The sequence below is a fragment of the Scleropages formosus genome, chromosome 14 (assembly GCF_900964775.1).
Source record: "Scleropages formosus chromosome 14, fSclFor1.1, whole genome shotgun sequence".
Taxonomy (NCBI): domain Eukaryota; kingdom Metazoa; phylum Chordata; class Actinopteri; order Osteoglossiformes; family Osteoglossidae; genus Scleropages; species Scleropages formosus.
The window spans coordinates 7,996,382-8,008,448 of record NC_041819.1 but is presented as its reverse complement, the minus strand read 5'-3'; the positions used below and the strand labels follow the sequence as shown (position 1 = coordinate 8,008,448).

General features: G+C 40.0%; 1 protein-coding gene across 2 annotated transcripts; it reads left to right on the top strand.

Annotated features, from left to right (window-relative positions):
• The first annotated feature begins 1,078 nt into the window (after positions 1-1,078).
• On the top strand, positions 1,079-11,126 carry LOC108920519 (sciellin-like). Of its 2 annotated transcripts, none has more exons than XM_029258119.1 (8): positions 1,079-1,194; positions 2,670-2,731; positions 5,123-5,222; positions 8,166-8,234; positions 8,324-8,404; positions 9,114-9,182; positions 9,284-9,392; positions 9,909-11,126. In XM_029258119.1, exons 2-8 carry the CDS (start codon positions 2,692-2,694, stop codon positions 10,029-10,031), a joined length of 591 nt encoding a protein of 196 aa, XP_029113952.1. In that variant the 5' UTR covers positions 1,079-1,194; positions 2,670-2,691; the 3' UTR covers positions 10,032-11,126. The 2 variants fall into 2 exon arrangements, with proteins under 2 accessions (XP_029113952.1, XP_029113953.1); XM_029258120.1 differs by lacking the exon at positions 1,079-1,194 and adding an exon at positions 1,954-2,144.
• The last annotated feature ends 941 nt before the right edge of the window (positions 11,127-12,067 follow it).

Sequence of the window (12,067 nt, the reverse complement as noted above, 5' to 3'; positions counted from 1 at the left end):
GTGAAAAAAACCCTTCACTCATCTGGATACACCCTATTTTTCAGTTAGATTGACAGTAGTAAAGTTTCGGATGCCATTTTACTTCAGGCATTCCTGCATACCGCATGAACAAGACTTCACACAGCCTACTGCAATGTTTGAATTCTTCGGATATTGTCACCGGCCTGGAAGAGGTCTTCTCAGAAACACCCTCAGGACAAAGCTGACAAGGCCGCTTTTTTTGTCTTCAAGGAAAGTGAGTTCACTTTTTATCATTGAACCCTACACACATCTCATGTTCATCAGGTGACCTAGCTTTTTTTTTTTTTTTGCACTTTAAAGTGGCTTGAGACAGACTATAACAAATAGGTAGCCAGAGACTGAATAACAGTCAAAACCACAACAGGCATAACTGATCAAATAAAATATACTGTATATATACATTTCTATTATCTATGAGAATATGTTTAATCATACATTAACTAGACAGATGCTTTTGAAATTTTTTCTTCAAAAAGCGCAATGCACCTTGAAAGCCTGAAAATGTTGTAAGCGTAAGTTCTTTTAGTAGCCTATTAAAACACTCATTGCATTCAAATTGGTCCTGTTTCACGACACAAGTTTTAACAGGTAAAATAGGTAAAGCCTGAAATAAACCTCTGTGCAAATTTAAATTTACATTAGAAGGGACAAAGCTGGGGGAAAAAACTTGCCTTCACCTGGTTCAGGTGCAAAGTCACAAATGAAAGCAGGGTAACAATAATTACAATAAAGCAGACTGCGGTTCGTTCAGCGCAATGGGCCGCCTTCTCCATACATGGTCCTATCAAATAAAAGGTTTGCAGACGAAAAAATTTTCGAGCCAGAAATATGTGTCTTGAATGACCTTCTTGGTTGACACCCTACAACTGGCTTGCGGAAGATTTTTTTTTTAAAGAAAATATGTGACATGACCTTTCCGTATTAATTGTCTTGTGTTGCACAATTCCTTGCAAAATACCACGTTCATTCAACATGCTTTCATGGCAGACTGCCTGTCACTCTTGTGTGGGCTGTTAGCAGGTACCAACTGAATCTGTGGCCTATAACACAGCTGTGGGTGTCTCCGTTCCCCTCCTCCTTTGGGAACTAGACTGTGGACGCGTAGAGAGCCTGAGACGGTTCCTAGACCTCCTGCCTTCTTTACACCTTTCTCAGCAGCTGACTTCTGTCAAGGTAAACGCATTCTTCAACTGTTGAGTTCCACAAACACTTCAAGATCAATGTTTAAGGGTTTTCAATTCTAAGAATGAGTAACCATGATAGGTTCAATATGTTTTTTAAATGATTTTACTTTATTTTTTGTTGAACTGAAATTATAGTTGGGGGGGGGGGGCGTGTGATGACGCAGTGGGTTTGGCCTGTGTCTGCTCTCTGGTGGGTCTGGGGTTTGAGTCCTGCTTCGGATGTCTTGTGATGGACTGGCATCCCGTCCTGAGTGTGTCCCTCCCCCTTCAACGTTGCGCCCTATGTTGCTGGGTTAGGCTCCGGTTCGCTGTGACCCTGCTTGGGGTAAGCAGTTTCAGTCAGTCAGTGTGTGTGTGTGTGTGTGTGAGTGTGAGTGAAATTATAGTTTAGCTTCTTGTCATTGATAGTACTGATGCTAAAATATGGATATACTCTCTGGTACTGTTAAAATATGTAGTGCAAGAAAATTTAATATTCAGCACAACACCCCTGAAACAAAATTAGCTTTATTTTCTTCAAAAGATGCCAGTGTAAATGAACAAGCAAACAGAGAAGGTAAAAGAAGTAAACCATTGTTGTATTTAAATGGGTATTTAAATAACAAACAATATTAAGACATGGTGTCTTTTACACTTGGGCATGTCTTTCATCCTTATTGTACAGTATTACTTTTGTATGTCTTTAATTTCATTATTTTTTTTTTTTTGCATCTGGTATCCATAGCAACAGTGCCTTTGAGGTGTTCAGAATCTCTCACTATAGAATTTATTTCTGTTGCTATTTTTGGGTTGCTGTACAATTCTACCAAATAGCTACAAAAAATTATGGTACTGGAGGAAGCTGCACAGATCTAGAAAGGAGCATGTATCCAACGCCCGGTGCTTTTCACAGATAGAGGTACCATCAGATATAATAGGCTAGAACGCTTTGAGGCAAAGGTAAGGAAACATTAATTTTCCACGTGATACGTTATTATACCTGCATGGTAAGCAGCTTGTATTCCCTTCCTTGAGGGTTTTGCTGCAATTATTCAGATAAAATGCAATGGGGTGTTTTCCTTAAGGGTGTAACACACAGGTATATGAGAACCATTGTCTCTCAGTTATTCCGTACTTTGGAAGATTTCCAGAAGTATTAGTGGACACTTCTCAGTGTAAATCTGTGATTATTTTATATTTATATAATTCAAAGAATTTCTCGAAGTATCAATGGCAAACTATGATATATGATATTCCACAACAGCCCCTGTGAAATAATGTAGCGATTATTTACATATTTGAGTCAAAATCGTCCTTTTTCACTTAAAAACGGGCACAACGCCACAGTAAATAGTAATGGGCCTAGAAAGGACCTGTTGGTCACAGATTCACAGATATACTTACAGTGTAGTTCTCACTCATTGCGAAACAAAAAACATAATTACGATGTTACTTGTTCATTTTCAAATGCCTTTTTCTTCATAGAGGCTGTATCCCAAGTTCCAGAATGTCTTCTTACTATGCCAGGCAGTACGCTCCCAAAACTGGTAAGACAGTTCACATTAATGCATAATGTATATGACTTTTTCTTTACATTTTTGGACTGTGAATGTCTAATGTTGCCATTTAAACATAGTGCTAATTATGAGGTATTTTTCACTATAGTTTACTACAGTTTACTGTTACATACTGTGTATTGCAACTGTAAAAACATGGATCTGGCTTGGAGAGGTCCTGCTTGTTTGAGATTTTAAAATATTCATGCTTCATTAAAAAAAAAAAAATCATGAATTCCTCACTCATGGTTTTTTGTGACAACACTGCAAACTACCTTCATCACATCCTACTCGTTTTGGAACACGCAGGAATCAAACATAAATGTGTAAAAAGTAAAAGTGCCCTGAGATATTAATAGTTTCTTAGAGTTTGGCAAAGATTAATTTAGATTGTACAGTTGCACAGTCATATGATTATCATTTCTTTCAGCCACAAACTCATGCCGTGCTCCTGGGGTAGAAGTAGAAGTCTCTCTTACTCCCGGTGTTGGCTGTGATACTTTCTGGTTAGATGATATGTCTGAAATGTTAATGTCTATAACATGAAATAAAAAATACAACTTTTTCCAGATGTTTATCCATGTCGGATACCCTGTTAGCAAAGGCAGTTACCCCTTTGCTGTGTTTGATTATCTTGACTTTGACAAAGGTTGCATAGTTAAAAGTCTCAACCGTGAAGAGACACACCTATGCTGTTGTCCATGTACATACGGGAGGCTACAAACATTGTTTAGCTAAGGGTTTCTGAACTGAGCAATCACATAGTTTTAGATACAGATTCTGTCTTTGGACTTCTTCAGATTCTTTCTTCATTCTTATGACACTGCCTTACTCCCGCACCCTGGTCCACTGTCATATTTCAGCTGAAATAGCACATTCGAGTGAGGCTGCTTGAGTGTTACCGCCTTTTTAGACATCGTATTCATTTGCCCCGTTTTCCTCAACACAATTACTGATGCAGCAGACCTGTAAAAAGAGTGTATTGGCAGGCCAGTGTCCAGGACCACTTCATAAGAGATGACAAACTATTTATAAGATGGCAAATAGCTGATTTCACATGACAAAGTGTTTTAAGGGTGTTCTTAGAAGCACAAAGCTTGTGTAATATAGTGGTTTGCACAGATTTGCTTTGTTACAGCCTGACAAAGAGTGCACATAGTTAAGAATGCTGGAAGGCTGAAAGGAATGAAGAACATGCAGAAATATGCGAGCAATGAAGAGGCACCGCCCAACCCAGCAAAGCCACAGATCACAGGCCAAGGCAGAAGACAGTATTGTGACAAACAGTGTAACCCTCCTTAGAAATAGGATGCAATGCTTAATACAATAAAACATTTAGCAGGGTTACAGTAAACCAGAGCCTATCCTCCAAGTGTTGGGTGCCATTCTAGACCAGTCCATTGCAAGGCAGGCAGACACACACACACACACACACACACACACAAAAAAGGCAATTTAGAGTCTCTAGTCCACCTGAACTGAATGTCTTTGGACTGTGTAGAGGGGGAAACAGAGCACCCATAAGAAGCCATGCAGGCATGGAGATAAAATGCCAACACTGTATATCTATATATACACACACACACACACACACTGACTGAAATCGCTTGTCCGAGCCAGAGCCTAACCCAGCAACACAGGGCATGAGGCTAGATTGGGAGGAGACACACCCAGGATGAGACGCCAGTGCATCGCAAGGCACCCCAAGCAGGACTCAAACCCCAGACCCACCGGAGAGCAGGCACAGGCCAATCCTGTTGCACCACCATGCCCCCCTCTATATATGTGTGTCTGTGTATATATATATATATATATATACACACACAACCAGACACCGCAAACCGGCAGTGCAAAAACATTTTGTGCATGAAAAATATGTTCTGTTTTTTATACAGAAATTGTTATGCTGTTTATGAAAGTTTCTGAGTATGTGATACCATACATATGATAGATGCGTAAATATCCCCAACTGTGCATATATACAATTTTGAAAATATTTGTAGCCGACATATATTCTGTGTGTTAGACATTATTCTGAGAATATTAAGGATATGAATGTAATACGTCAATGGTAGAATGTTTTCTGTATATTATTGTGGCGATGTTGATTCATATAACTATTGTAAGTTCAGATAGCTCATCCCTCTCATGTGACATGTGAATGAAAGAAAGATTTTAGAACAGAGTTGAAAACATTAAAGTCGTGCATAGAATTTTTTAAATATGTTACAAATATTACACCCTGTGTGTCGAAAACATTTCTGAATAGTAAGAATCACATCACTGAAGGATAAACAGTGCCAGTCGGGAAATAGCAAATCAGTTGGGCAAAACGGGAGACTCGGAGAGTTTCAACTCGTTTTTCCGCGGTCTTGTTCTCAGACACTACAAGCAGTCGGACCATTGAGGAGAGCAAGACGAAGACGGTGCTGATGAAGGACAGGAGCTGGATCAAGCTCTTGGCTGAAGAGGAAGCAGACGGGTAGGTTTTCTGTAGGAGTGACAAGGGGGGCTTCCCATTAGCTACCTCTCTTCATAAAGGAGGATGGGCTAATCCCCAGCTAAACACACACTCATAGTGCCATCCACAGGCTCCTTGTAAGATCTCTGTTGGGACTCTGGAGATCCATACTATTGCCAAGTGCCTTAAGCATAAATAGATACTGTACATACGTATGCATATAACAAAAGATTTTATATGAGAAACACTTAAGCAATAATGCACACATCTATTGTAAGGAGATTTATTTTACTTGCCCCACACAGTATATTTACTTATTTAGCAGATGCTTTTCTGCAAAACAACATCCAATGAACTCTGTGTAGTGTTATGAGCCCACACACCTTATTCACTGCAGTGACTTACACTGCTAGATACCCTACTTACACTGGGTCACTCATCCATACATCAGTGGAACACAATCTCTCTGTGTCACTGACACACTACAAGTGAAGCTGAACAGCATGTCTTTAGGAGGAAACCAGAGCACCCAGTACAAACCCACACAGAAAGCTGAGTGGAGCTCCAACCCACCTTCTCTCGCACCACCCGGGTGCTGGGAGACTGCAGCACTACTTGCTGTGCCGCTTGTTAAGCTGAAAAGTCATAAAGATAATGTCTTCACATGATATCCAGATTCTGCAGACTCTTAACAGGAAAATTTAGCTCAAGGATGGCTGTGTTTGGTTACGCAAACATGTCACACAAGAAAAATGAGCAATTTTGTGATGTTGGGACAATTGTGATGCGAAATCTGTAACTCATGGACAAAATTATGTCTGTATGGGTGACAAAGGACCATCTACACTTTCAACTGCATGGCTGAGATATAACATGGGCTCAGCAAGGAATTTGCCTGTAATTAGTGTAAATGTAATCCATATAAAGGTTGAGTGTAGCGAGTCCACGAGGGCGCTGTGCGGTGTAGCTCAGTAGTGACCTCTAGTGGCCGTCTGGCAATTGTGCGCCTCGAATACGGGCAGCCAACGCTGCGTTTGTTTGAGACGCTCCTCCACCCTCTGAATGTGTGTCATGGCAGACAATAGATCAGCTTCCACAGACCCCTACAAGGGTTTTTTTTTTTTTTTTAATTATACCGTGAAGAAAACATGCTAACGTTAATATAATCCGTTTTTATACACATTTATTAAAATCACTAATTGCAGATGGGCAGACAGACAGATCAATCTTTTCAAAGCGTATTTATTAAAACAAGCAAAACACAGAAAATAATACAAGGGTAACCCTAAGCCTTTACTCCTAACCCTAACATGTACAAAAATATTTTAAAAAAACTGAGTGTATAGTACAGTATAACATATTGTACTATACACTTGTTTTTTTTTATATTTTATTTTTAAATATTTTCTATTTTATTTATTGTACTATATATAACGGTACTATGAGTGTATTAAGTACAATATAAATATGCATTATGAAAAAGGATTAAATAACGTAAACAAATAATCAAGTTTGCAATGCTTTTGTATTTATATATTTTGAAAGCGCTTGCAAATGGGTCTTTGAATATCAGAGCACCTAAATTTTTGTAAAGGTATTTTTAAATATGTTCCCTTTTCTGGGTTTCTGTGATGATGAGCCCAGTAAAAACAGAGAATTTTACTCTATGAGATTCATCTTGTCATCTGCCCTGTGGTACCAGTGATGTAGTTAGAGGTATTGCGTGCATCTCACTGAATATTCTGCCCCCATATTGCCTTTCAAGTACAGCAGCTCTAATATTTTCCCAGCCTACTGAGCCCTGGGAAGAGTTCAGTCTCATTGATTGCACTATTCCTCTTGCTTTATGTGTACTGTTTGTTTGCCTCCAGCATCATGTTCTTCCTGGAGCCTCATTTTTCATTCCATTTTAGATACACTCTGTGCCTGAGAACCATCTTCATTCCACATCTGGGTTTCATTTCAGTGCAGTTGGCAGGAACAGCTCAGAGCTCATCACCATTGACAATCCTCGTCAGTTTCTCTACAGCATTTTGCCATTTTAATACAGACTAAAGCCGCTGGAATCGAATAGATTCAACATTTAAACCCTTTAAAACTCCTTTAACTTCTTAATGAATGTAACACATGCTAATGTTCTCTACCATCACACATCCAGGGATGACTGCATAGTTATGATCACCACCAAGGAGAATAACGGGTGAGCTGGATAGGGAGCTTTTTGTTGACCGCGAACATGGTCAGATCCCCTAACCTGTTTCGTCAACTTTAAACACTGTAACATTGCATTTTGCGATTGAATTACGCACTCTCGCTGTCACTTCAAATAGAAATATAATAATAGCTTCTGGGGGAATTGTAGTAATGATAATTCAATTTTGGTTCAATTTATTTTTATATAGTACTCTTCTCAAACAAATGACACAGAGCAGTGAGCAATGGAGCACAAATGGTTGACACAAAAGATAATGAAATGAAAGAAAGAGCAAATATAGAATGTCATTTGCTAGGGTGCTGGTGTGAGATAAGCCATCGGGCAACTGAGGAAAGGACAAAAAACTTCCAGACAAAGTAAATGAGAGAAAAAAACTCTACATTTCCATTTATTTACTTAGCAGATGCTTTTCTCCAAAGTGACTTCCAATGAACTCTCTGTAGTGTTTCAGTCCACACACCTTATTCACCAAGGTGACTTACACTGCTAGATACACTACTTACACTGGGTCACTCATCCATACACCAGTGGAACACACTCTCTCTGTCACTCACACACCTTAAGACTTATTGTTGTATTCTCATCTGCATAGAAAAAAGCCAAAGAGCTCAGTGATACGTTCAGCAGATGTTGCTTTTTTTGTTTTGGAAGCTGACAGCACTTTCAGGGATCTATTTTGAACCTTTCTACATTTGTATAAAGAAAAAAAGTGTCTCTCTCAGGAATCAGTCCCCCTGTGTCTCCCTTAGGGATTACAGCAAGACCACTGAACCTAAGAGCTTCCCCAAGCTGAGTCCCATCTCCTCCTCCACCACCAGGTTAGCGCGTTCGTACACACATTAACGCCACTGATGCAGACTGCAACTTCAGTGCTCTGTAACGGCCATGTCCTATCCTGCCACAACAGAGCCAGCTTCACTAGTTCCAGCAACACCGATGATGGGCCGGTCAGAAGAACCACCTCCTATTCTGTAAGCACAGAGCCCAGGTAAACTGTTTCCGCACTGGTAATATTCTTCCCCAAACATTCTTCCCTTTCTCATGTATCGATGTATCGCACCCATTTTTCATCCTTACTTATAACTAGACTGTAAAAGCAGATTTAGCCTCTTTTATAGCAAGCCTAGTGAATCCAGGGAAGCCTCACTAAAGATAGCCTCCCAATAACATTAATGACCTTTCCCATTATATATAGACAATAAGCATTTATGAGAAATTTAGTAGGGCAATTTAGCCATTTATTTTCCCTCGGGATTTTGTATGTCCCAGTCCCTTTGGACTATAGGTGGCATGGTGGCACTGGTGTCTCACAGCGCGAGGAAGTGGGTTCGATCCCCGCTCAGTCTGTGTGGAGTTTGCATGTTGTCCCTGTGTCTGCGTGGGTTTCCTTCGGGTGCTCTGGTTTCCTCCCACAGTGCAAAGACATTCTGTTCAGGTTCACCCATAGCGTGTGAGTGACAGAGAGAGAGTGTGTGTGTTCCACTGAAGTATGGATGAGCGACTCAGTGTAAGTAGTGTATCTAGCAGTGTAAATCACCATGGTGAATAAGGTGTGTGGGCTCATAACACTACATAGAGTTTACTGAAGTTGCTTTAGAGAAAAGCATCTGCTCAATAAATAAATGTATATAAAACAATGTAGAAATGTTCAGTTCAGGATTTGTTTATGAATTAAACATTCTCTCTTCTCACGGCAGTCCTGAGGACAAACTGGCTGACACTCTCCTCCCAAAATCTTTCTCAGGGTCACTCTTGTTTTCTGAAAGGTTGGCTTGGTCCTTCAGATTCAATTTGTATACACTTACTAATATGGTATACACCATATACAGGTCTGTTATCATACATGAATACTCCCCTTTCTCTGTAGGGTCATTGTTGACAAGGACATGTGCACATACTGTCGCAAGCCTCTGAGCCCTGATCCCAAAGTGATCTTGGATGATATGAAAATAAAATGTCATGCCTCCTGCTTCAAGGTAAAATCCATGAAATATCAAGTGCTTTATATTCTGTTACTCAGTTTCCTATGTCAAATACAGTAATAACTGTTTTAATCAACAGTACAGACAGGAGACAGAATGCAACATGAGAGAAGGATGTTAAGGAGTTAAATCATATATAACATTGATGTTATTTTCTATGCAAAAGCCTTTAATAGGATAATTTTACATGCGTGACCAAATAAATTCCATACCGTATAGCATATTAAGCAATTCTTGATAAAAATGGGCATTATATTTTGCTGCGACAAAAATTCCACTGCTCTTACCCCATGCAGATTTTCAATTCAGAAAAGGGAAGCATTAGAGAACTCAAAAAAAAAAAAGTTTTCAGAATACTTTAGACAGTCCCTGTATATTGTGAAAACAGTGTCCTCAGTGTTCACTAATACATTTTGTTTATTAGCCCTCCTTTCTGCTCTGTTTGCATGCATGTTTGAATGCCTGATGTATTTGGTTCATTCACAATCCTCTTGACTCCCTGTCTGTCAGTGTGAGGTGTGCAATAAGCCTCTGGGCCACCTGAAGGCTGGGGACAGCATGTGGGTATACCAGCGCATGGTGCACTGTGAGAGCTGCTTCGACATCACTCGGGGTACCATCACACAGCCCTGATACTTATTACTACTGTGTCCCCGTGTCTGACGGCGACATGTGATGAGAGCTCACAACAGCTACCTGATATACTGTGGACCTCCTCACTGGCAGAAGCACAACACATTAACTCACTCCGGAACATTACGAGTTAAGAAAAGAAAATGTTTCAGTTGCTTTGCCACAAAGTTTGAATCGCACCATAAACTTAATCTAAAAATCATACGAGTCACACAAAGTGGAGAACGAGTGTTTGTGCAGCTTGTGTAAACACATCCTACAAGCCCTGTAAATACTATTGTTTTCTATACCAAGCACACAATTCTTTGTTTTTCTTATATGATGAAATTACTCAGACACTGGGAAGAGTTATATCAGCGGCTTCTTCAGACAAGATTAAGAATGATTTAATTTGTCAATAGCGATGACATCAATGAAAAGAATCTCAAAATTCTATATTTTTTTCTTTTACAGAAAAGTGGCGTTACTGAAGAAATCACACACAAGAATATGGAGATGAAACACTGATAGTTCAAACCAATTAAAATGTGAAAGAAATAGTAGCAATATTTGTACATCTGGTGCTTTAAAATACACACGACGAAGATTGACAAGTCCAGCTGGGTCGTAATACAAATTATTTTTTTCTTTCCACTGTTGAAATTTTGAATGTATCTAATCCATATAAATTAGCTGAACAACTATAAAATATACTATGTAGCAACGAGCAGCTAGAATGAATTACACTGTAGTTCACATTCTCAGGACCTAGCAGTGATTTCTTGTACTTTTTTCAGTCAACAATAAATCAAGTTTAATGCTCACGTCGTAAAAGTTACTCTGAGAAAACGTTGATGGACGTCACTAACATAAATAAAATGATTTTGACCAACTTAATAATTTCGCTGTTATACAATGAGGCCTGTAATTAACAGCGGTGTCTGATTGGACTGCAACGTGATGTAATTGGCCTTTGTTGTTGTTTCCCCGTGATGCGATCGTTCTGCGATGTGACTGCTCTTTGATGTCATTTCCCTTTTATGCAATTTCCTTGTGATGTAACCACTCTGCAATTAAATCACACTGCAACGTCCTTTTGGTGCAACTGCAGTGTGATGTCACTGGCCTGTTGTGCGATTGTTCTTAGAATGATAGATTCTAGAAATATAATATATAGAAAATATATTACTGTGACATTACCGTAGGAGTAGTGTATATGGCACATTATAGTGGCCCTACCATACATTACAAGGGGATGCAGTGGCATGGAGGGTTTCACCGGTACCTCCAGGTGGTCACTATGGATCAAGTTTGACTCAACAACAACTATATGTCATTGCTCTGGGGGGTTGTTCCTGTCCAGGCAGTACCTGCTTATACCCTACACCTCCAGGTTAATACCACGGCTGTTAACAACTTATTCTTATGCCTTCCACCCATGCTGGGGCATAGGCCCCCAACAAGGGTACTCTAGGTGTCCCTAAGAGCTGGGATGTCATGAAGTTTCCTTGTTGGCATTTCTGTAGCTGGCAAGGTTTTTACGGTGTGGGGTAACTATCCACACACCCAACCCTCCTCCTTTCTCAGCCGGGCTTGGGACCGTCCATGGCGGAGTTTAACAACCGAACAAAGCCAATACTAGTAGCCCCAATGCTGGCCGTGTCTCACAGTCATCATTTTGTTGAAACTCGCACACGTAAAGATAGGGGTTCGAGTACTTGTTGTCACCCTTCCAGGCACTCTGTGCAGTGTTACTGGGACAGCTGGTAGCAATGGTTAGAGCTGCTGTCTCTGTATCCAAAGGTTGCAGGTTTGATTCCCCACCTCCAGCAGTAGAGTAGTACTCTTGCGCAAGGTACCTCTCCTGAATCGCTCCAGTAACATTACCCTGCTGTATGAGTAAATAACTTGTAATAACCTTAACCTTGTAAGTTGCTTGGAGAAAAGTGTCAGCTGTAAATGTAGTATGGTGTCGTTTCTAAGAGAGAATGATTATTACTGTATCTGTGACTCACCCTGCGAGGCAACGACTGCCACCTAAAATCCAACACAAACTA

Coding starts and splice junctions, on each gene's coding strand:
- LOC108920519 (XM_029258119.1), top strand. CDS start 2,692: ATGTCTTCTTACTATGCCAGGCAGTACGCTCCCAAAACTG. Junction 2,732..5,122: donor GCAGTACGCTCCCAAAACTG/GTAAGACAGTTC, acceptor TCTTGTTCTCAG/ACACTACAAGCAGTCGGACC. Junction 9,183..9,283: donor TCACTCTTGTTTTCTGAAAG/GTTGGCTTGGTC, acceptor CTTTCTCTGTAG/GGTCATTGTTGACAAGGACA.